Source organism: Colletotrichum lupini, chromosome 5 (genome assembly GCF_023278565.1).
Source record: "Colletotrichum lupini chromosome 5, complete sequence".
NCBI lineage: Eukaryota > Fungi > Ascomycota > Sordariomycetes > Glomerellales > Glomerellaceae > Colletotrichum > Colletotrichum lupini.
In genome coordinates, this window is record NC_064678.1 from 1,275,032 (window position 1) to 1,295,040 (window position 20,009).

General features: G+C 49.2%; 5 protein-coding genes and 1 non-coding gene across 6 annotated transcripts; 4 read left to right on the forward strand and 2 right to left on the reverse strand.

The window, feature by feature from the left end:
* Window positions 1-1,747: 1,747 nt before the first annotated feature.
* Window positions 1,748-4,714, forward strand: CLUP02_09800 (ubiquitination network signaling protein; the record flags this gene model as incomplete). Its single annotated transcript, XM_049288778.1, has 1 exon — window positions 1,748-4,714. The coding sequence occupies one exon, from the start codon at window positions 1,748-1,750 to the stop codon at window positions 4,712-4,714; it is 2,967 nt and encodes a 988-aa protein (XP_049145922.1).
* A 490-nt stretch (window positions 4,715-5,204) lies between these two features.
* Window positions 5,205-5,390, forward strand: CLUP02_09801 (uncharacterized protein; the record flags this gene model as incomplete). The annotated part of the gene is made up of 1 exon (XM_049288779.1): window positions 5,205-5,390. The coding sequence occupies one exon, from the start codon at window positions 5,205-5,207 to the stop codon at window positions 5,388-5,390; it is 186 nt and encodes a 61-aa protein (XP_049145923.1).
* A 1,796-nt stretch (window positions 5,391-7,186) lies between these two features.
* Window positions 7,187-10,472, forward strand: CLUP02_09802 (vegetative cell wall protein gp1; the record flags this gene model as incomplete). The annotated part of the gene is made up of 4 exons (XM_049288780.1): window positions 7,187-7,226; window positions 7,487-7,655; window positions 8,368-9,285; window positions 9,353-10,472. 4 exons carry the CDS (start codon window positions 7,187-7,189, stop codon window positions 10,470-10,472), a joined length of 2,247 nt encoding a protein of 748 aa, XP_049145924.1.
* Window positions 9,407-11,184, reverse strand: CLUP02_09803 (uncharacterized protein; the record flags this gene model as incomplete). Its single annotated transcript, XM_049288781.1, has 4 exons — window positions 9,407-10,553; window positions 10,617-10,718; window positions 10,773-10,802; window positions 10,985-11,184. 4 exons carry the CDS (start codon window positions 11,182-11,184, stop codon window positions 9,407-9,409), a joined length of 1,479 nt encoding a protein of 492 aa, XP_049145925.1.
* Window positions 11,185-11,390: 206 nt separating this feature from the next.
* Window positions 11,391-13,493, reverse strand: CLUP02_09804 (uncharacterized protein; the record flags this gene model as incomplete). Its single annotated transcript, XM_049288782.1, has 1 exon — window positions 11,391-13,493. The coding sequence occupies one exon, from the start codon at window positions 13,491-13,493 to the stop codon at window positions 11,391-11,393; it is 2,103 nt and encodes a 700-aa protein (XP_049145926.1).
* A 731-nt stretch (window positions 13,494-14,224) lies between these two features.
* On the forward strand, window positions 14,225-14,298 carry CLUP02_tRNA158. The gene has a single exon. It is a non-coding gene; the product is annotated as a tRNA-Asn (tRNA).
* Window positions 14,299-20,009: the final 5,711 nt, after the last annotated feature.

The following is a 20,009-nucleotide window of genomic DNA, read 5'->3' on the forward strand; positions in this document are numbered from 1 at the left end:
CTTTTTTGGCGGCGGCCCCAGAATCCAAAGGGCTGCAGAACTGCGTGACCGCCAACGGCATCTCATCCCATCAGCAACCTTGAATCGGCCTCCATGATCCATCCCGGCGCTGGCAACTGCGGCTTGCCTCGGTCGGGGTACCCCAATGTACAAGAGCATGAAAGGAAATTGCCCGTTGAGCTAGACATAATTTGACCGAGTCACAAGTACTGCCCAGGTCCAGATCCGAGATCCTGATCCTGATTCTGATCGGGGGGTCGAGGAGAGGGTGGAGAAGCGTCGTGAGTGGGTCAGGGAAGAAGGGACCCTATCTCCACACTGGAGGTCGTACACCAATGAGACAGCTCCTATCTAGTCAGGACCCCACTTGAAGGGGACTTGAGCCAAAGTACCTCCCCACACCTCATCAGACCGGGAGGAACAGCGAGAAAAGTGAAAGGAACACAAGAAAAAAATACCAAGTGAAAAATGTAAAGCAGTCCTCGGATACGTATCGACAAGGAGCTACGTACCCGTCCACCCACCCAGGTCGAAACAGTGCGACTGGATCCTTTCCCGCACCATCCGTCATCCCTGCTCTCGTGCTGTTCCCGCGCAGTCTTCTTTAAAATAAACTCGAAGCGAGGCGCTCTGCCCCTAACACCACTGCTCGATGTCCCGGGACTGGCTGCTGCAGAGGGGAAGGGGAGTGCTCAAAACCTAGGAATAAAAATAAAGTAAAAGAGACCAACACACCACAAATTCCTCTTCACTGACAACAAATTGGATGTGTTGCTGCTGTGATTGTACGGGCGGGCATACTATCTTACTCGGAAATACAGTCAGTCACCTTACAAATACGGAGTACACGGAGACGAATGGGGGAGGAAAGAGAGGGCTTTCTTCCACTGACTTTTAATTCTTTGACGCCTCAGTTCATCCCCATTTCTCGGCTCTTACCCGAACTCGTGCCGCCCTTGCCAACTCAGGTCAGGTCAGGTCCTTCTTTGTCTGTCTGTCCCCCGGTACCTTACCTAAGTAACCAAGGTACCCAAGTGTCTTGTGGGCTTACCCAAGGCTACGAATAAACTTGGAAGGTACCCAAGCACCACAGCGCCTTCCACACTATATTGCGGCTTTGCCTTGGTTTTTTCCTCTTCCCAAGTAGCCCCCTGTTTCCTTCCATCGGTACCTTTCCTTCCCTACGCAGTACGTGCCTGCCTACACAGTACAGGACGGGAGCACCACCTAGGTACTTTGCATCGCTGCTCTTTCAACCCACCTACCGAACCTTTCCCGACGCGAGTAATCTGGGCAACACTTACTTTACTTTACCACTACCACACAAACCTCCCCCCCGTTCCAAGGTTCGGAAAAAACAACAACTCAACCATCATTATCACCGTCCCGCCTCTCTGGAACCTCAACCACCCACCTACCCACCCTCCTTCGGTTCCCCTCCTCTTCCGACCTGCTGCCGTGAGCCACGACGCATGAGGCCCCACGGCAATCCTCCGAATATCTACGTCTTTGCGCTCTCCTTCGCGTCGAGTGCATAGTCGCCTTTCTCTCTTTCTCTCTCTCCCTCCGTCATCTTCGACCTCGCCCACGCCACATTCGTCCCGATCGCTCTCGAGGGCGGAATATCGCTCCCTCGCCTCTCCCCCTCCTCCAGCATCCAGACCAGTTCAAGTCGTGCTGCTGGCGCCCCCCGACCTGCCTCTGAAAGGGCTCCCGGGTCGGCGGACAGCAGATATCCTCCTAGCGCATGCCTCGTGCTTCCAGCTCTGCGAAGCGACAGCAAGGCGCCGCCAACCAACGCGACACCAGGCACGAAAATGGTCTTGTAGGCCCCGCCAAGCGAGTTGCCAACAAGAAGAGCCAGTCGAACCTCGACGCTTCAGCTGGGACATCCTCTGACCAGAATGCTGCTGCCCCGGCTCTCCCCTCGCCTTTGCCCAACGGCACTTCCAACGGACACCTCAAGACCCCGAACCTCGCTGCGCCCGCTTCCGACCACAACGGCAACATCATGGCCCCTGAACACCGGAATGGCCATGCCGCTACCAGGCGGCCCTCGTTAGGCGGTTGCTCCGAGACTTCCTCGTCCGACTCGCTCTCCTCCGCCATGGGCAATGGTGCTGCTGACGCGAGCCACCGCCAGATTGATGTCAACGCCACCAAGAACGCCGACGTCCATCGCGACCCTGGTGGCCCTATCGAGTTCGCCGCTACCGTCCTGAGGGCACTGCCTCTCTACGACACCCTTGCCATCCTCATCCTGCTCATGCAGGTCCCTCCCGTCGCCCTCTCCGGTATCTACATGGTCTTCACCTTCCTCACCTTTGTGCCCCCTGTTACTACGAGCTCTGGAATGAACATCAATCTCGCCGAGATCTTTGACTACAATTCCACCATGCCCTCCCTCGTTACGGTGCTCTGCATGGATGTCTTTATACTGCTCGTGTGGCTCTTTCTGTGGCCGCCCATGCAGCTCGCCATCCTTGACTTTGCAAAGCCCGTCATCGCCGCCACTTTGGGTGGGGGATCCAACACGAGGGAGGGAGCGTCAAGGAGCGTCACTACCTGCTTCTTCCTCGTCATAGGCTCGCATCTTCTGCGCGGTTCAAGATTTCACTGGACCCGGGCAACAAAGTTCCTCCCAGCCAATTGGCGGTTCTCCCCCGACTCCGACGATCCGTTAGAAACATTTACGCGCGGTTTCGATAAGAGAGGACCGCACGGGTGGATCAAGAGCGTGCTTGCCATACATATTCTAACGCAGGGCATAGTTAGGTACATAAGAGAGTGGTATTTGAGAAGAGAAAAGGGAAGTCCGTCGACACACAGCATAACGGACCCGGAGGCCGGTAAGTCGTACTCGAACGAGACGACCACCGACACGGGGTTTGCTACGCCAGACAGCGACACGACTTTCCAACAAAATGCGACAGTATCATCTACGAAAAAGAAGAGAAAACAAAGCACACAGGTGCGTCTTCAGCAGCCGTTGTGGGCCGCCCTAGCGAGCACCAAAATTGTCATGGTTAAGGAGTACGAATTATCGCACGCTACTTCCGAGTCAGCCGGTTCCAATGCCACCGACATTCACAACTTGGGGAATGCCCCCTTTGACAGCCAGGCCGAACAGATTTGGATATCGTATATTGGCCACGATGAGGTTTGCTTCAACACCAGCTACTTTCCTGACAGCCCGAGCGTTGCTCCGAACGGGCACGTTTCGCGGCCGGCAGGAGTCGACACTTCAAAACCTTTCTACGTCCGAGTAAACAACGCCTTCTGGCAGCCGACACGTATCTTCCGCATCCAGGACGACGACCAAGACGAGCAATCCAGCCAACACCGTTGGTGTGGTGATATTTATGGACTGCGGCCGCTGTCCAAGTACGTCTGCGAGTTTGTCGATACGCGCACGAACCGAGTCGTCTTTTCCACCAGCATCCGAACCTCTTTTGCGCCCAACAAGGACCAAGAGGGCTCCGTCAACCCGCCCGTCAGCACGCCACAGTCTCTCCGCCCCGACTCGCCCGCGACGACGCTGAAGAGCACAATCAACGCGAACAACGAGCGGCTGGCGGAGGAGAAGTCTAGGCTGAAGACGCTACGCAAGGAGTGGAAGAACAAGATTGCCGCGCTAAGGAAAGAGAACGAGAGACTCGACAATGTGATTCAGACCGCAGGTGGCAACGACGACAAGCACAGGCAGAAGATTATCCAGCAAGAGACCAACAAAGCCCAATCCGAAAAAGAGATTGCCCAGCTCGAAGCAGAGCTCAAGGAGTTTGAGAAAGCACCTGAGGGATTCTACGAGCGTAAGAAACAGACGGAAAAGGAGTGGGCTGCCGAAAAGGCCATCTTCGATACCGCCTCCAAAGAATACAAAGACTACAAGGCCGCCATCGCCAAGGCTGTGAAGGCCAAGGAGGACGAGCAGGCTGCCGCGCAGACCAAGAGGAACAAAATTGCAGCACGCATCGCCAAGGTGGACACCGAGCTGGGCAGAATCACGGATGCTAACAATCGTGGGCTGGACGAGGCCGAGCGTAGGCGCCAGGCCCGCATCGCCTGGCAGGCGGAGACATCGACGATTGAGAATAACTTCCGGGGCAGCATTGCGGATATTAAGGCAGCCAACGCGAACAAGCAGGAGCAAGTCAACGCTTTGCTACAGCAGCTCCAGGCATACCATGAGCATATGAACTACGCCACGACTGCCGCGATGCCCTATGATCTTCCCGAACGTCATTCCGCCCAGCCTCAGACCACGTCATCCGCCTACAATCCCGCCGCGCCAGCCTGGACACCACCGTCCGCCGCCGCATCGCAGTATGTGATGCCTGCCGGGTCTATGTGGCCCACATCCACCATGACCGCGTCTGGTTCTGTGTTGCCGCTGCCAGCGTCCTCTATGCAGCCTGTGTGGGGTTATCCGCCTACGCACCAGAGCACTGTGTCTCTCAAGGCTAGGGGCCGCTCCTCCTCGATGCTTAGCGATGTGTCTGGGTTCACGCAGTCTAGCAACGGCGACGACGAGTTCTTGTCGCTCCATAACACGCCTGCGCAGCAGCCCATGGCTCAGCGCACGCCCGTCACGTTTGCTTTCACGCGACGTCAACGGAGCGACGGCGCTGGGTCAGGCTCTGGCGGCAGCAGCGTTCACAGTGGAAGCGCTAGCGGTAGCGGAAGCATGCGGGATCCTCAAAGTCCGGTCTGAGATGTGTCTGTTTTCATCGGGGATTGTGTCTTGTTTTTTGGTGGTCAACTTTCGAAGGGCCTTTCGAGTCGAGACAAGTTGCTTGCTGGGCTGTCTAGTCAACCACTTGTTGGTGGACCTTGTCCTCATGCCATTAGTCTTCCCTCCTCTGAGTTGGAGGGCTGTGCTTATGTCGAGGTTTAGTCTGTGGATAGGTGGACTACATGTCCGTAGCGATTTCGTCTGGCGAAATGAAGACTAAAAAAAAAGTTGTGCCTTGGTTTAGATTATCTGTCTTTTGACATGGTCCTTGTGATGTCTATGGTGAGGATGACATGACTACCTGACTTTATGATAAGATGCCTATGAAAGTTACCTTAAGTACCTTACCTGCCTTGCGCTATCCGTAGTCGACGATAAGATATGATAACCACATGTATTGGGAAAAACAAGGTTTATGGATTGCTGCAGGCACGTCGGGTCGCCGCGTGCCTAGAAACTATGGCCGGGAATGGCGTCGGCGGCGCGGCGCCGGTGCCGGTGCTCGGTTCTGGGATACTTGGGGTTTTCTGGATTGCTCGTCTGCCCGCGCCGTTCGTCCCAATCTCTTGGCTTGGGGGGGGGGGGGGGTGTCATCGATTCCCTGCCCCCCTCTCTCGGCAGTTGGGAAGCAGTTGAGGCAGAGTGTTTGGCCTGACCCTTTGGTGGCTGGGTGTGTAAAGGCACACAGGTCTCCAGAGCAGAGAGATGCTTTATATGGGCTAGAATGGTGGGTTCCCGAACTCCAAAGCTTGGTATACGTTGAGCCATTCCTTCTTGAGGGATGTTTTATACATGTTTGCACATGTCTGAGATGACTTTGTTTTGTGTTGGTAAATGATTGATGAAGTGTTGGAGCGTTACTCATGTTTCGATAGATTCATCATAGCTATGTGCTTCACCGTATGCCAGGTACCTACTTCGAGGAAAACGTATGGATTGTTCATTCACCTGCGCAGTGTAGGTAGAACAGCAAAGTTTTGATCGGGAGCACCCCCTAGGTAAGTGACGTGGGAGAAAGAAACCCCCCCCCTCCAAACATCCGGCCATTATTCCCTACCACTTCTCTGACTACGAATAGTGGCCAATTAATGTTTTAGAAAATACGGCTTCAATATCCAAATCTCATAGCATACAAATGCAGAATAAATGTCGATGGATGTGATGGTTGTGGTGGTGGGTGTAAAAGGAAGTGCGCATCTGGATGAGTTTTGACGCTCACTGCGCCCCCCCCCCCCCCCCCCCGTCTCCCACCAAGGCTATTGTCATCAATTGTTCGGTTCACGGCAACATGATCAATAGGCATCAAGTGAGAGAAAGTTGAACGGTGGCTCACCGTCAAACTTACAGTCAACGAGTCACGACGATCCATGGCTTCAAAGTTCAATCTCGCTCCCCCTGTTGATACACTATCACATGCTGTACAGACTTTTCCGGGCATTCATCTCGCGATCCACGATGGACAAGGAAAAACATCCCATGTGCGCGTTTGGTGGTACTCTACGGACCCGTACGACCAACGGAAACAGAGAACGCATACAAGGGTGTTTGTGAGCAATGAGGGGTTGAGAGGCGGTAGCGTCGTTTCTGGGCGGCTACGCGCATGTACGCAGTGGGAAAGAAAATAAATAAAAAATACCTCGGAACTGATTTGCGACTTGTCGAGTATTGGTCGGTTCATGGACCTGTCTGTAAAGCTGGGTGGTTGGGAGTGAACTCTAGACAGCACCCATGTATCTATCTGTATGTGCTAGTCATGAACGCAGGATCTCGCTCAGTGGCTCTCTATGCTTTTTTTCCCCTTTCGACGTATGAAATGCTTAAGCATGATTGTTCAAAACGCCAGAGGCTCATGATTTGTCCAGTGTTGCATGTGCATCTCCAAGACCACCGCTCCCTACAGAGACATCCGAGAGGGCTGTGTTTGAAATGCATAGGGGAGCTTTGGCCCTCTCCCAATCAAGGTGTAACGGGCGAGTCCCACAGGTGTGTAGAGGAGGCGCCTGTAGGCTGTAATCGCCTATGCGAGGACGGAGTCAGGGCTGTTAGTTTACTCGCCATAGTGCCCATAGTTCCATAATGTAGTATTGGACCCTGGGCTGGGCTCGAACTTGCATCGCACTCATTGGCGATGGGGTGGGAGGGCATGGAGGGGTCGCTGCGCTTGGTGTGCAGGTCCCCTTGTACGGGAGAGCGCGGACTGGTTGAGTGGTGACGAATCAGGTTGGATAGACGGGGGTTGAACTCATGGCTATCCAAGCTATCCAAGGGAGGGAGACGCCGTTTGGGACAGTTTGGGAGGGGGGATATGGTTAGTGCCCGTGTTGATGATGGTGGTTCACTGTTTAGTCTGTACTCCTTGGGTGTGGTTTGTATGGTTGGGGTACATGGAGTAGATGATGATCAGAGACGATAGAATGGTTAAGGGTGCAATTTAGAGCCCCCCTCTTCGACATGGGATTCTCGGACCTGGCGCGATCTAGGGGCGGGAAAGGTGAGCGGTGGTCGGTAAGGAGGGCGAAGAGGAGGGCTCTAAGAGGAGACACATGACTTTTTTTACGATTTGATTTGCTCAACTGGCGCCCATTGACGGTGTGGCACATGAATAGAAGAATCGGAGGATATCCGCGTTTCTCTCTTTCACTTGGTCTTCCATTTCTTTGCATTTGTCTGTGCTTATCGTGTGCGGCTGACGATTCTTCGTCCGGAGTTTGCTATATACTCCAGGACGATTGATATCATCTTCTTCCTCAGCTGTACTCTTCGCGAAGGGTTATCCCTTCCACCTCTCATCCCGTTTCTGCCGGCCCCCTCCCCGCGGCCGTCTAAGCCACCGTCTCGGCCGCGGCCAGATCGCCACCGAAATCGCAGCGACGGATTGCATTCCAGTGCCCGCCCCCGACCACAGCGATAGCCACACGCAGTAGCAAACGCCGGGACTTAGTGTCACTCTGCTTTACCAAAGAGCAGGCGCAGGCGTTTCTAATTCAGTAGCGACCAGAGGAAGACTGGAGATATCGCGTCATACTTTCTCGCCTGTTCGTCTAGGTACCCAGGTTGGAAGACAAGGTTTCTCACTTTGTCCGCAACTTACCGGCTCTCTCTGGAGACGGAATTCAGCTGCGCAAGGTCACTCGCCTCGGATTTTGACTTGTGATTATCCCCATTTGCTCAAACACACCGAGGCAAAACGAACATCGAAAAGGCGGAGAGGGAAAAAGCAGGATCCCGCTCGACACCGAACGCTTGGGTACACAGGATAACCGGGACGCCTTACTTCTTGTTCCTGTGTTCCCCGCCTGTCATACACGAACCTGTTCTCCAGCCAGACCGCTTCATTGTTTCTTGGCGACGAGTTTCCTCGTGCCTGGGAGAACTCAATCTTATTAAGCCAGCCAAGAGATACAGAAGAGCAGTCCCCCTCCTATCTTCTGGTTCCTACCAATCCACTCTTGTGCAGAGCGCTAGACTTGGCTCCCGCACTATTCGAAGACTGGCTGCCGGTAGAAAGTTTAACAACGCCGACGCCAAGGATCGCGAATCTGGGCAGACGGGAAGATCCCATTCGCGAATTTCAGTCCAGCAGCACCCAAAAGGCAGAACGACAAACGAGGATATCAGAGACTACTTTGAAGTATCCTGAATGCTCCTTTCACAATGGGCTGGTTTGACCGCAAAAAGGCCGTCAAGCATGGCCCCGAGCCAGTCAAACCGATGCCGGTGAATAACCACCACCAAAACATAAACCCTTCCCAATATCACGCACCACCACATCCACCTACGCAACAATCTTCAACATATGCTACCTCCACGACGCAGACGCCGCCGTACTGGCAGCCTCAGCCGAGCAGCCAGGGACAATACCAACATCCCCCGCCTCCGTATCGCCATCCACAACCACGGCATCCTCATCAACAGCAGCAGCAGACTCATCGCCCGCAAGGCTGGTCACAGCAATACCCTCAGCAACAGCAACCCATCGTGGTGAACCAGCACTACTACCTACACCCACCACCGTCACACCTCGCCCTCCCTGCGCCGCCAGGCGCAACCGGACCACCGACGACGTCAACTGCGACCGGACACCCCATCGGCCTGGACAAGTTCACCGGCTCCGTGGTAACCATCGCCAAGGACTTCACGTCCCCCAACTTCCTCGAGGAGCCAAACTTCCACCCGCACGCCACACAACTCATCAACTCCACCGCCGCGTGCGTCGACCAGATTGCGGGGTGTTTCAACGACGTTATGACCCTAATTGATCGGGACCGGATGGTGGGTAACGAGAAGGCTTTGTTCACGTACCAGAATGGCGGTGGTGGAAGCGGCGCGGTGCAGCAGACCACTCCGTCGGGAGATGGGAAGAGGAGCGGTGGAAGCGGAGGGAGAGGCGAGAAGAGCGGGCAGCGGAAGAAGAGCAAAGAAACTTCTTCCTCCGGTTCAAAGGGCCAGTCTGCGGCCGTGGCGACGTGTGTGGTGTCGGGGGGTTACTTTGCCAAAGTCGAGTTATACGCCAACTCGAAGCTGCCCATGAACCTCCCGCCCCTGAGACTGTGAGTGCACAGAAGTTCCTTACAATCACTCAAGATGCACGAGAGGAGACGAACTGACACATCCCAGATACATGCCCACCTGGCCCCTCCTCTGCATGGCCGCCCAATACGCAGAACGCGTCTACGACCACCCCAAAGGCGCCGAGCGCGACGCCCACGTCTCGGCAGACTGGAAAACCGGCACGAAAGCAATGGTCATCAAGTCCGTCCCCATGGACCACATGAACACCATCGTCTTCGCGATCCGCGGCTCCGCCACCTTCATGGACTGGGCCGTCAACCTCAACACCGCCCCGGCTTCCCCCGACGGCTTCCTCGACGACGCGGGGAACTCGTGCCACGCCGGGTTTTTGGCGGTGGCGCGCAAGATGGTGAAGCCCGTCGCGGCGCGGCTGCGGCAGTTGCTCGAGGAGGACCCGGGGCGGGCGGCGTATAGTCTGTTGATTACGGGGCATTCTGCGGGCGGCGCGGTGGCGAGTTTGTTGTATGCGCATATGTTGTCTACGTCGCCCCGGGCCGGGAGCGAGTTGAACGCGTTGACGGGGTGTTTTAAGAGGGTGCATTGCGTTACCTTTGGGACGCCGCCTGTGAGTTTGTTGCCGTTGAAGAGGCCTGAGAGGGCGGAGCTGCGGAAGAGTTTGTTCTTGACGTTTGTGAATGAGGGGGATCCGATTGCGAGGGCGGATAAGGCGTATGTGAAGAGTTTGTTGGAGTTGTATGCCAGCTCGGCGCCGTCTACTTCGGGTTCGTGTTCTTCAGGGGGCGGTGGTGGTGAGTCTGGAGGAGAGAAGAAGGGGAGGTCGTTGGCTGCCAAGGCAAGTAAGATGACGCTGAGGAATAAGGAGAGTAAGATGTCGCTGGTTCCGCACGCGGCTGGTAGGGAGTCGGAGAGGGACCGGGAGAGGAGGAAGAGGGAGGGGAGCGGCAAGCCGGTGTGGCGTCTCCCGCCGGGAACGCTGAGCTCGCCGGGCAGGATTGTGGTGCTGCGGAGCGGAGACCCGAAGGCGAGGCCGCGGGACCGGAAGACAGTGGCGGAAAGGTTGGACGAGGGTGTTGTTGCGCAGACTGTGACTGATGAGGAGCTGAGGGGTGTGGTTTGGGGGGATCCGGTCTGCCATGTCATGAAGTTATATTCCGGGCGGATCGAGACGTTGGCTGTTGGAGCTGTTACGGGGAGGCAGAAGTAGATGAGAGGGCTGGTACCAGTGAGAGATGGATGATGAGAGTAGACCGATGGTTTGATGAGGCGTTTGGGTTTGGTGATACCACTGCTTACTTTTAGTTTGGATACCTCTTATGAGTTATGAGATATGAACACATTCTACCACAACAATGATGCCTTGATTATAAGAGTTGGGTCGAAGCTCATCCTGGCGGTGCTATAAGATCCGTCATTAAAGAGGAGGTCAAATTCTTCGTACAAAATGATGTTTCTGAATAGTGATTAGAGGCGAGCCCAGTTGATCGAATTCGAACCCGAGCACTACTCTCGTCGTGACGGTGCTGGTCGTGTATTGCTTCATCATTCGTGTCTCGTCTCTTGTGACGCCCTTCTCGGGTGATAAGTAAAAGAGATTTTGTATATGCCGAGAGGAAAACGGAGATTCATAAGATATGAAGAGAAGGGGAACTCTATTTCTTACGGTTTTCTACAAGTTCAATTCCATATAATAGAGAATGACAACGGCATGTAAATCACGCATGGGTGAGGTTGAACAAATTGGCGTGTCTGTGACCTCGGTTCGCTAGACACCAAAGCCTGATCGCCCCAGAATAACAATGCTGCTTGTCCTTCACGAGGCTGTAGTGGGCCGCGGGAAGCTGTTGATAATATGCCCAGTAGCGGCTGGGGAGTGAAACAAGCTCACGAATGGGACGGAACAATACTGTGCAAATCATGGGCAAGATCTCGTTGTTCACTCGAAATGAAAACTTCAACCCATTGTGTCAGATTCCAATGCTGCCCTGGCCACCTGCCCATATACCTCAATGGACGGCGAGTACGTATGAGATCCTCTAAGCCCCAATTCCATCCCCCGAGACCGAGGGAGAAAAAATCGTAATGTTATACACCGTAAACGTGGACCTCCCACTGAGGTTCAAACCTAGTATTCATCCTCGTCCCCTTCCTCATCCCCAGATTCGCCCTCATCCGCCAGGTTCATAAACATGCCATTCTCGTCATCTTCATCATCCTCATCCTCCTCATCTTCGAGGTCATCATCTTCGCTGCCGACGATACTGCCCTCGGGTTCGTCCTCTGACTCGGAGGCAATCGGATTCCGTCTGCGATGCGTCATGAGCTTCTGCGCGAGAGACATCGTCTTGGGCTGTGCTTCCTCCTCCTCCTCGGAGCTCTCCTCTCCAGACTCCTCCTCGTCTTCGGATACCGGATTGTCGCGGCGGTTGCGAGCGAGCTTTTCAGCTAGAGATAGAGGTTTCTTCGCGCGCTCTTCTTCGTTCTCCGCGTCTGATGCTTCCCGTGCCTCCTTGTTGGCAATATCAGCCCCACCTTCATCGTCGTCTTCGTCATCGTCATCTGAGGGAAGGACTCGTGCACGACGACCGGTAGGCTTTGCAGGTTTCTCCGCCGCTTCGTCTTCATCATCGTCGTCGTCATCTGATAGAACAACGCGGCCCCGGCGACTCGTAGGCTGAGAAGGCTGCTCCTCATCCCCTTCATCTTCATCATCGGAAATAACCACTGGACCACGTCGACTTGTGCTGCGGCCTGAGTCCTCTGCTTCTTCCTCCCCTGATTCTTCGTCCTCGTCAGACGATGCGATTTGTCGTCTCCTCCTTCCTCCGTGGGGCTGGTTATCTTCTCCTGATTCCGGCTCGGGGCTGGACCAGTGAGCTGTGGGGTTTCTAGGGCCGTTGCCATCGAAGAGCGTGCTGTCCTCATTTGCTAGAGGAGAGAAACCGCCGTAGTCTGACACACCTCCGCCACCTTCTTCATCATCGCTTGCTTGTTGCGTGTCGATAAGCAAATCGTCCTCGTGTTCATCTACGGACTCCTCGTGAATGCTTCCGTCGTCGATTCCCTCGCTTTCATACTCGTTCTGGTCCGAGGAGTCGTCCGAATCTTCTTCTGAGTCGTCCCCTGATTTCTCTTCCTTGTCGTCTTCCGAACCGTCGGCAGCGGGTTTGTCTCCATCAGAAACCCCGTGTTTTGCCCGAAAAGCGTCGAATCGGTCTGCTGCATCCCAGCCAAAGCATTGCATAGGCCAATAACTGACTTCTTCTAGCCGCTCAGCTTCACCCGATTTCAGGTGAAGGGAGCCCTCCTCCACCATGTCGAACAATTCTGTGAAGAGATCAATCCATATCTCATCCTTGGATAGATTCTTCTTCAATGCGAATTCGCGATTCTGTGGCTGCGTGAGATCTGGCCAGCAGTACACGAAATGAAGATCCTCGCCAATGTCCACATTTCTTCGTAATTGCTGGATCTCGTAGTTGTGAACCAGATCCGACGCACACCACCTCAACCTGTGCGGTATGCGCCTGTCGTTATGCCACTGGAAATCGAATAGGTTCTTGAGGTTAGGAAAGGCCAGAAGAAGCCGTAGTTCATTGGCGTCCAGGTTAGATCCATCCATGGCCATGTTCATGATGTTCTCAGAGAAGCCAAGGACCTCGAGGTTGTGGTCCCAAACGCGCTTGACGCCATTGAGGTGAACGACGTCTCGTTCTTTGTTAAACCGAACGATGCGCCGACTCTCCCTAATCGCCAGGGTGTCTGGAAATGCCTTGAGTGCAATGTCTCGAGACTCGTGATGAACGCGCAACATGGCATCTACCGCTGCAATCTGGTTCTCCAAGGTCGTGCTTTCCCAAATAGTGTCTTGCCGTGGATTCGGCAGCACCTGGAAGGAGAAGACGCGTGGTGATGGGTCGAGATCTGGACAAAAGTACTGCCAAATGCGATGACGAAGCTCGATGGGAAGTCTGCGAAATTCGGGAAAGAACACCCGTGGAGCCTTGCGGCGGTATTCACCGAGGATAGATGCATCTTCCGAGTCCGACTCTGATGAGTCGTCAGAGTCGCTATTCCCCTCTTCTGAAGCTTCGACGTCGAGAAAGCCCTGGCCGGGGGCGTCGCCGGCTTCTGTCCCTGATTCGTTGTCTGAGGACTCCCGGTCGGATGCATCATTTTGCATGAGGCCGACGCCATCAGGGCCCGACTCGTCGGATGAGTCTGGCATGTTGATCGATGGAGATCCTCCGTTGGCGGGCGACAAAGTTGCTGCCTTGGTTGAAAGACAAACGGCTGAGAAAGTGACAGCAGTGGTGAAATGAGGGTGAGACGCGACTGCCCAAGTGCAGGGGTCGAAAATTGATGCGCGCTAGGGAGCGATGGCACGTGAATCGGTACGTACTGAAGCTTATTTTGCCCCACCTTCTTCACCGAGAGTCCCGCAAGGTGAAGGGAATTGGGATGCCTGCCGAGACTGCACACCGCAAGCCTCAATCCCTCACCGAAAGCTACTCCTGGCTCAACTTTCCCCGACAAAATGGTGATTACAACTTTCAGGAGGCACAATTCGACAGATGGACATCCGACAAGAAGTCTGCGACAACTATATCACTTCTCAATGGGTTCATATCCGTTGGCCTCAAATGACCGAGGCCATCGTCCTAATCCCTATCGCCACCCAACGCACCGATTCCTTAACAAACTCTCGACTTACTTTCCTCCTCTCCACCATCCTCTGGCATCAAGGCCTTGACTATAATACTCTATCAGCTCTAGCGATACCTAGTAGTTCGTCTGCCTCTTCACCTCTCTCCAGTCTGTCTTAATACTGACTCGTTCCGCTCCATCACATCTCGCTCTGACGCTTCTCCACACCAAATCGGTCCACCCCACGACACGAGCTCCATATTCCCAAAAATCGCGCACCGCATCAACTCACAGAGACACAACATCTCAACATCCCTGATGGCACAATTGGCTAGCGCTTCAGACTGTTAATCTGGAGGTTGGTGGTTCGAGCCCACCTCGGGGAGATTCAGTGGTTAGATTCCACCGCATGGTTGAAGATTCTCTTTTTGCACTTTTTGGATGTTATGGGACTTGATTGACTCCGGGCCTACCAGCTTGAGCTGTTGTGGGACCTGTACGGATATTTTCCATTAGAAATGTGAGCTCGACGAGACTACAATACAAGGAAAAATTCGGTTGGATAGGATGAGACGGGTCCGGATCTCCTGCCAGTACGTCTATGTTGAATGAATCGTGCTGTCCTCTCGACCGGCAATGGCAGCCGGGCCGCTTCTTTGTTGTAGCTCGATGTGGCGGCATGGCCTATTTATGACAGGTACAGGATGGCATCTCGTTCGGGACGGAGGTAGACTGGTAGTCTACCGCCACCGAGGGAGCCATTGCCTCCCATCGTGCCCACGCAGTTTGTTCGCACACGCTGGCCTGTAAAATCGGGGGAGTAGTAGGTATCGCGGTTGTCGAGAGCATTGCTGACGAAATAGGCGCCGCGATAACACACACGGATTCTCTAGGGTCCATCGCTCTATTGCGACCTATCGAGCTTTACTTCCTTGTAATCTTCCCTAGTTCTCGCGCTGATCTCCGAACGAGACGTGCCATATCATTTGATCGAGGGTGTATTCTGAATCCATTGCGTACTGCAATGGCACACGATATGGTCGGATACGTAGCCGATGTCGAGCGGACAGGATATGGGATAGAATGTGGGAGGTATCGGAGCGTTAGAGACGATAAATAAAAGTATACTCTAAGTAGGTAGCGCTCGTGGAATCGAGTATATTTCTATTGATTGGTAAACTAGAATAGTATCAACGTGTGACAGAATTGAATACCTGTATCTACTCTTTAGAGCCTAGGTGCTGGAGGAAAGGTGCGGTTCGAGACTAAGTCGACCCACCCCCTTTTGGCCACCCCCCCCTTTTGGCCACCCCATCAAAACATAGTATCAAAACATCGCTACTAACTACACTTAATTAATTAACTATCTTCTACTACTATAATAATATAGTTATTATTCTCCCTAGGTAATTCGACCCCTGCGAGTCGACTAGGACTAACTAGACGGTTATTAAAGTCCTCCTAAGCTCTCTATATATCCTAGATATTCGCGAACTTAGTATTTAGGTCTATTAATATACTCTTCTTTTTCCGTAGCCTTAATTAGTTAACTTTAGCTTTTAGAACTCGAATGTAGTGCTAAGATACTACTAAATAATAGGCCTACTCGCTAAATACCTTTTTTACCTTTTTAAATAGTAGTCGTTAAGTATTATAGTCTAGACTAAGCTCTATAAATAACTTTAACTAATCGCAAAGCTCGCTAGCCTTCCTAAGTATTAACTAGTTAATAATAAACGCCGCTAATACCTAGTTAATAGCTTTTTTAGTATTACTAATTACTTACCTAGTATCTGCAGTCTTTTTAGTTAATATAACTAGGTTAAGTAGGACTATTAGATTAGTAAGTAGTCTGGCTATATCAGGGGGGTATAGTCCAGTTACTTTCTACCTACTTCGTATATTTAACGACGTTAGACTAGCTAAACGAGCTTTTTAATAATAGCTTAAGAAGTACCGCTTTTTAACGATAGTAGAATTATCTATTATATCCTCCTTACTAAGCTCCTTCTTATACTTAGACTTAATAAGTCTAAAGATAGCTATATCTAATAGCTAGAGGATATAGGAAGTATATAGTAATAAGAATAGTAAATAGACGTTATTTCTATAGCATTCCTATATAAATTCTATTGTCGTATAACTCCTATAGCTATCTAGAACTAATAGTCGAGGCTTATTAAGTATACTAAGCCCCCTAAGGGGGGGGGTCTTAGTCTATAATAAGAATACTATTTTCAACTACTTAAGGGTAGTCTTATCGGTCGTTTAGCTATTATTTATTACTATAAACTCCTAACTAGCATAAGGGTTAAGTTTAAGTAGAAACTACTGTTATTATACTAACTTTCCTTTATATATAATTAGTAGTTTAATAGCTCGACTATTAGTAAAGATATACTTAATTATAGATACTTAAGTACGCGAACTAGGCTCTTTTTTTTATATTACTATAGTCTCTACCTTACCTAAAACTAGGCTATTAAATCCCTTACCCTCTAAGATATTAGTCTTATTTATATTATACTTATTAGCCTATTTAATATCGCTAATCTTTAGTATATCGAGTAATCTAAACTATAACTTAATTATATTAGTAATAGCCCTATTTAGACGCCTCGAATCGATAGTACGACTTCTCTAGACCTTAATTAATAAGTTCCTCCTTAAAAAAGCGTCTATCTATCTCTTTTTAAAAGGATTTATATCCCCTTAGGATTTTAAAACTCGCTTAGCGAATTTTATAAACTATTTATAAGTTAGTATAACGCCTAGATTATACTAAATACGAACCTATTAAGCTAGCTAGTCTTCTTATTATAAAGGAAGCCTCTAGAGGTCTGCGAATACTATTACCCTCGTTTAGTAGCCTCTCTTACAGTTACAAAGAGTTAACTTTAGAACTCTAAACTCAATCGAGGCCCGATTAACTAAGAGACCTCTTCTAATAGCCTCAAGAGCCCGAATAACTTTATTTTTAATATATAAGACTATTATATATCGATAAATAAGTATATAAAAAAGAATTATATTTGGACGATTTTTATAATTATTATGGTAGTTTGAAAATCGTGGGTAGGGTTTTAATGCGGTGGCTGGGATGGAGAAATGGGGTGGCCAAAAGGGGGTGGGTCGACTTATTATCCAAAACCTCGATGACGCGAAGCTGACGGTTTGGCTCGACTGGTCTTTCGTGACACTTGACACCCCGACTGAAGCTGGCATCAAAACTGCAGATCGTTCGCTGAAAGGCCATCACAGATGGCTTCGATTTCCGGACACAGAAGACGTGGTTAATCGGGAATTTACCACGTGAGGCTTATGGGACTGATTACTCCAGGAAGCAAGTGTTCAAAGATAATACTCTTATTCCCACAGACAGTAGAGCCGAGTTCCGTCTTGTGAGGGTCGATTGGTCTGAATGTGTGGATACCAGGACAAGATAGGAAGTTGTTTCCCACCAATCACTTATTGCATTGTAAGCAAAAAGAGCAACTCCATGTTGAGGCCGAGGCTACTTATGTGGGCAGCTTCACAGAATGGAAACGCGCAACAGCCGACACCGATCTATGGGCTCTTGTATTATTGTCTGCAAATTGGGGATATGGCTTTGGTCTGTATTTCGCATCGCTTTAGGTTCGCTGAAACTCGAACGTCAATGGGGGGTTCCTCGAATTCAGACCTCCATCGGCGTTTGGGGATTCGAAAAAGTTGCTAGTATCAGACTATTGTGATCGTGATTTTCAATTAATCTGATTCCGAAGTTTGAATGTATCGTCGTGTGCCAGGTCACTTATTTGCTCAAGTATTCTTTTTTAAGAGAACAGGACCGGGAAGGCCTTCGCACTAAATGAATCGTGCATTTTCGTATCCGTTCGTACTAAGGTAGGTAATCGTATCTGTTCGTATTCGGGAGACCTCGTCCGTCGTCTTTTAAAAATGTACAATATCGTCTCTAATCTCCCCACAATCGTGCTGTATCCTCAGTCCTCGGTCTGCCATCGGTTCAATAGCATTCTCAAGCTCTGAGAACAGCGATCAAGCCAGCCCCGGCAGCAAGATAGGCGAGAAGTTGTCGGTGAATGTCGAGCCTCTTCCAGTCAGCAGCCCATCCTCGAACAACCTCGACACTGGCACCCTGTGCTCGATCGTCCGTCTTCTCCGCCTTGATAACAATTCGATGCTCCTCCAAGAGCTTGTGTTGGTATCCCTATTACAGGGTAGTTAGTTCGAACCGTAGTTAACGAAGAGATTAATTAAACTATATAAATATCTGCGTAGGTATAAAAAGGAGGTTCTAACTATAAGTTAGACTAGCTATAATAATCGTAAATAGGGCCCCTAATTAGCCCTTACGTAATTAGCTATATACCGTAGTTAAATTAGACTTCTAATTTAATACTAACTTTCTCTTTTTTTTATTAATTTAACTACTATAATTAGAAATATAATTCGACCTCGGGCCCGTTTACTAGGTTATTTCCTTTTCCCCCTTTTTTTTATTTTTTTTATATAACCTATCCCTCTATTTATATAGTAACTTTTTTATTACTTACGAATTACTCTAATCCTTTATTTAGTACTACTTTTATAAAAGCGTTTATAAGGTTATTTTTATTATTAATCTAACGGATCTTAAGTATTTCGCGCCTTTTATATAATTACTTAAGGGCTATAATATTAATTATAAGCCTCTTTTCTTTCGTCGTTCTTAATTTAATAAAGTATTTATATAGTAAGTAAAAATCGGTATAAATAACCGTTAGAATAAATAAAAGGCTAATTTAATTAGTAATCTTTTTTAGCGTTATTAAAATCGTATAAAAGAGGTTAATGCCGTTAATTATACTATAGACCTCTAATATTAGTATACTTCTTATTACTTACTTATTTTTAATTAATAAGTAATAAATTATATTATTATATATAATAAATTCGCTCTCGCTTATACTCTCGTTAACTAGAATAATAATATACCCTAATTATAAAATAAGGTCGTTATTATTCGTAAATAACCTATTAACAAAAACGTAGAGCTTACTAATTATAAGATCGATTAGGTAATAAATAAGACCTTAATCGAGATTTATTTATTATTACTTAAGCCGCTTATTAAGTACCTCGACGTTTTATTTAATTAGATTTATAGTTTATACTACTTTAACGTAGTTAAAAGTCGCCTTAGATTAATAAATACTCGTAATATATACCCCTCGCGCGAGCTTAGCCTTATATTACTTTTTAACGTCGGTTACGTTTAGATTAACGAGGTTAATCTTCTTACCCTACCCCTTTTATTAAAAAATAACGGTTTTTTTTTAATTATAAGAATCCTATTATTAAATATTAGGGGGGTATTTATTATAAAGACCTCTTTTAGCTTCGCTACGAAGCCCGCTTTTTAAAGCTCCTTATTCTCCTTTTTTATAAAGTTAATATCGGATAGGCCTAATATATTATCGGTTTATATTCTAACGATCTTAAATTAATTATTTTTATACTCCGTAATTAATAAGTACGGGTCGTACGTAAAGGTAACTATTAATAGTTAATTAATATAAAAATCGTAATAAGTAGCTTATTAATAAGTGCCCGATTTTATAAGCCTATATAATAGCTTAAGTACATTAATAATCGTACTTTTTAAGTACTTACTAGCCATTTCTTTTAGTAAATAGACTAGGATTTTTTTTATAAGCCCTATAGCTAATTAAGTATAGGCCTAGGTAATATTATAGCTCTAAATCTTATATCCCTTCTTCCGTAGCAATATTATTAATATTATTATTAATCGTTAGCTATAGTACTATATAATAAGCGATTATATAAGTAGCGTTGCCTTTTTAACGTTACCGTACCCCTAAATTATATATTTAAACTTCTCGTACGGCTAAGGTATTCTTTTCTTTTTAATCTTACGAACTATTCATAATTTAAATATATAGAGGTTTATATATTTTTCTAAGTCGTATAAAATAAATCGATAGACCCCTCGATCGTAAAAAGTATTTACTTTAATAAGATTTAAGCCCTTATACGGCTTTTTAGTAATTATAATTACGCCTTCTTTACGTAATTTAACCGCTAGCTCGAAATT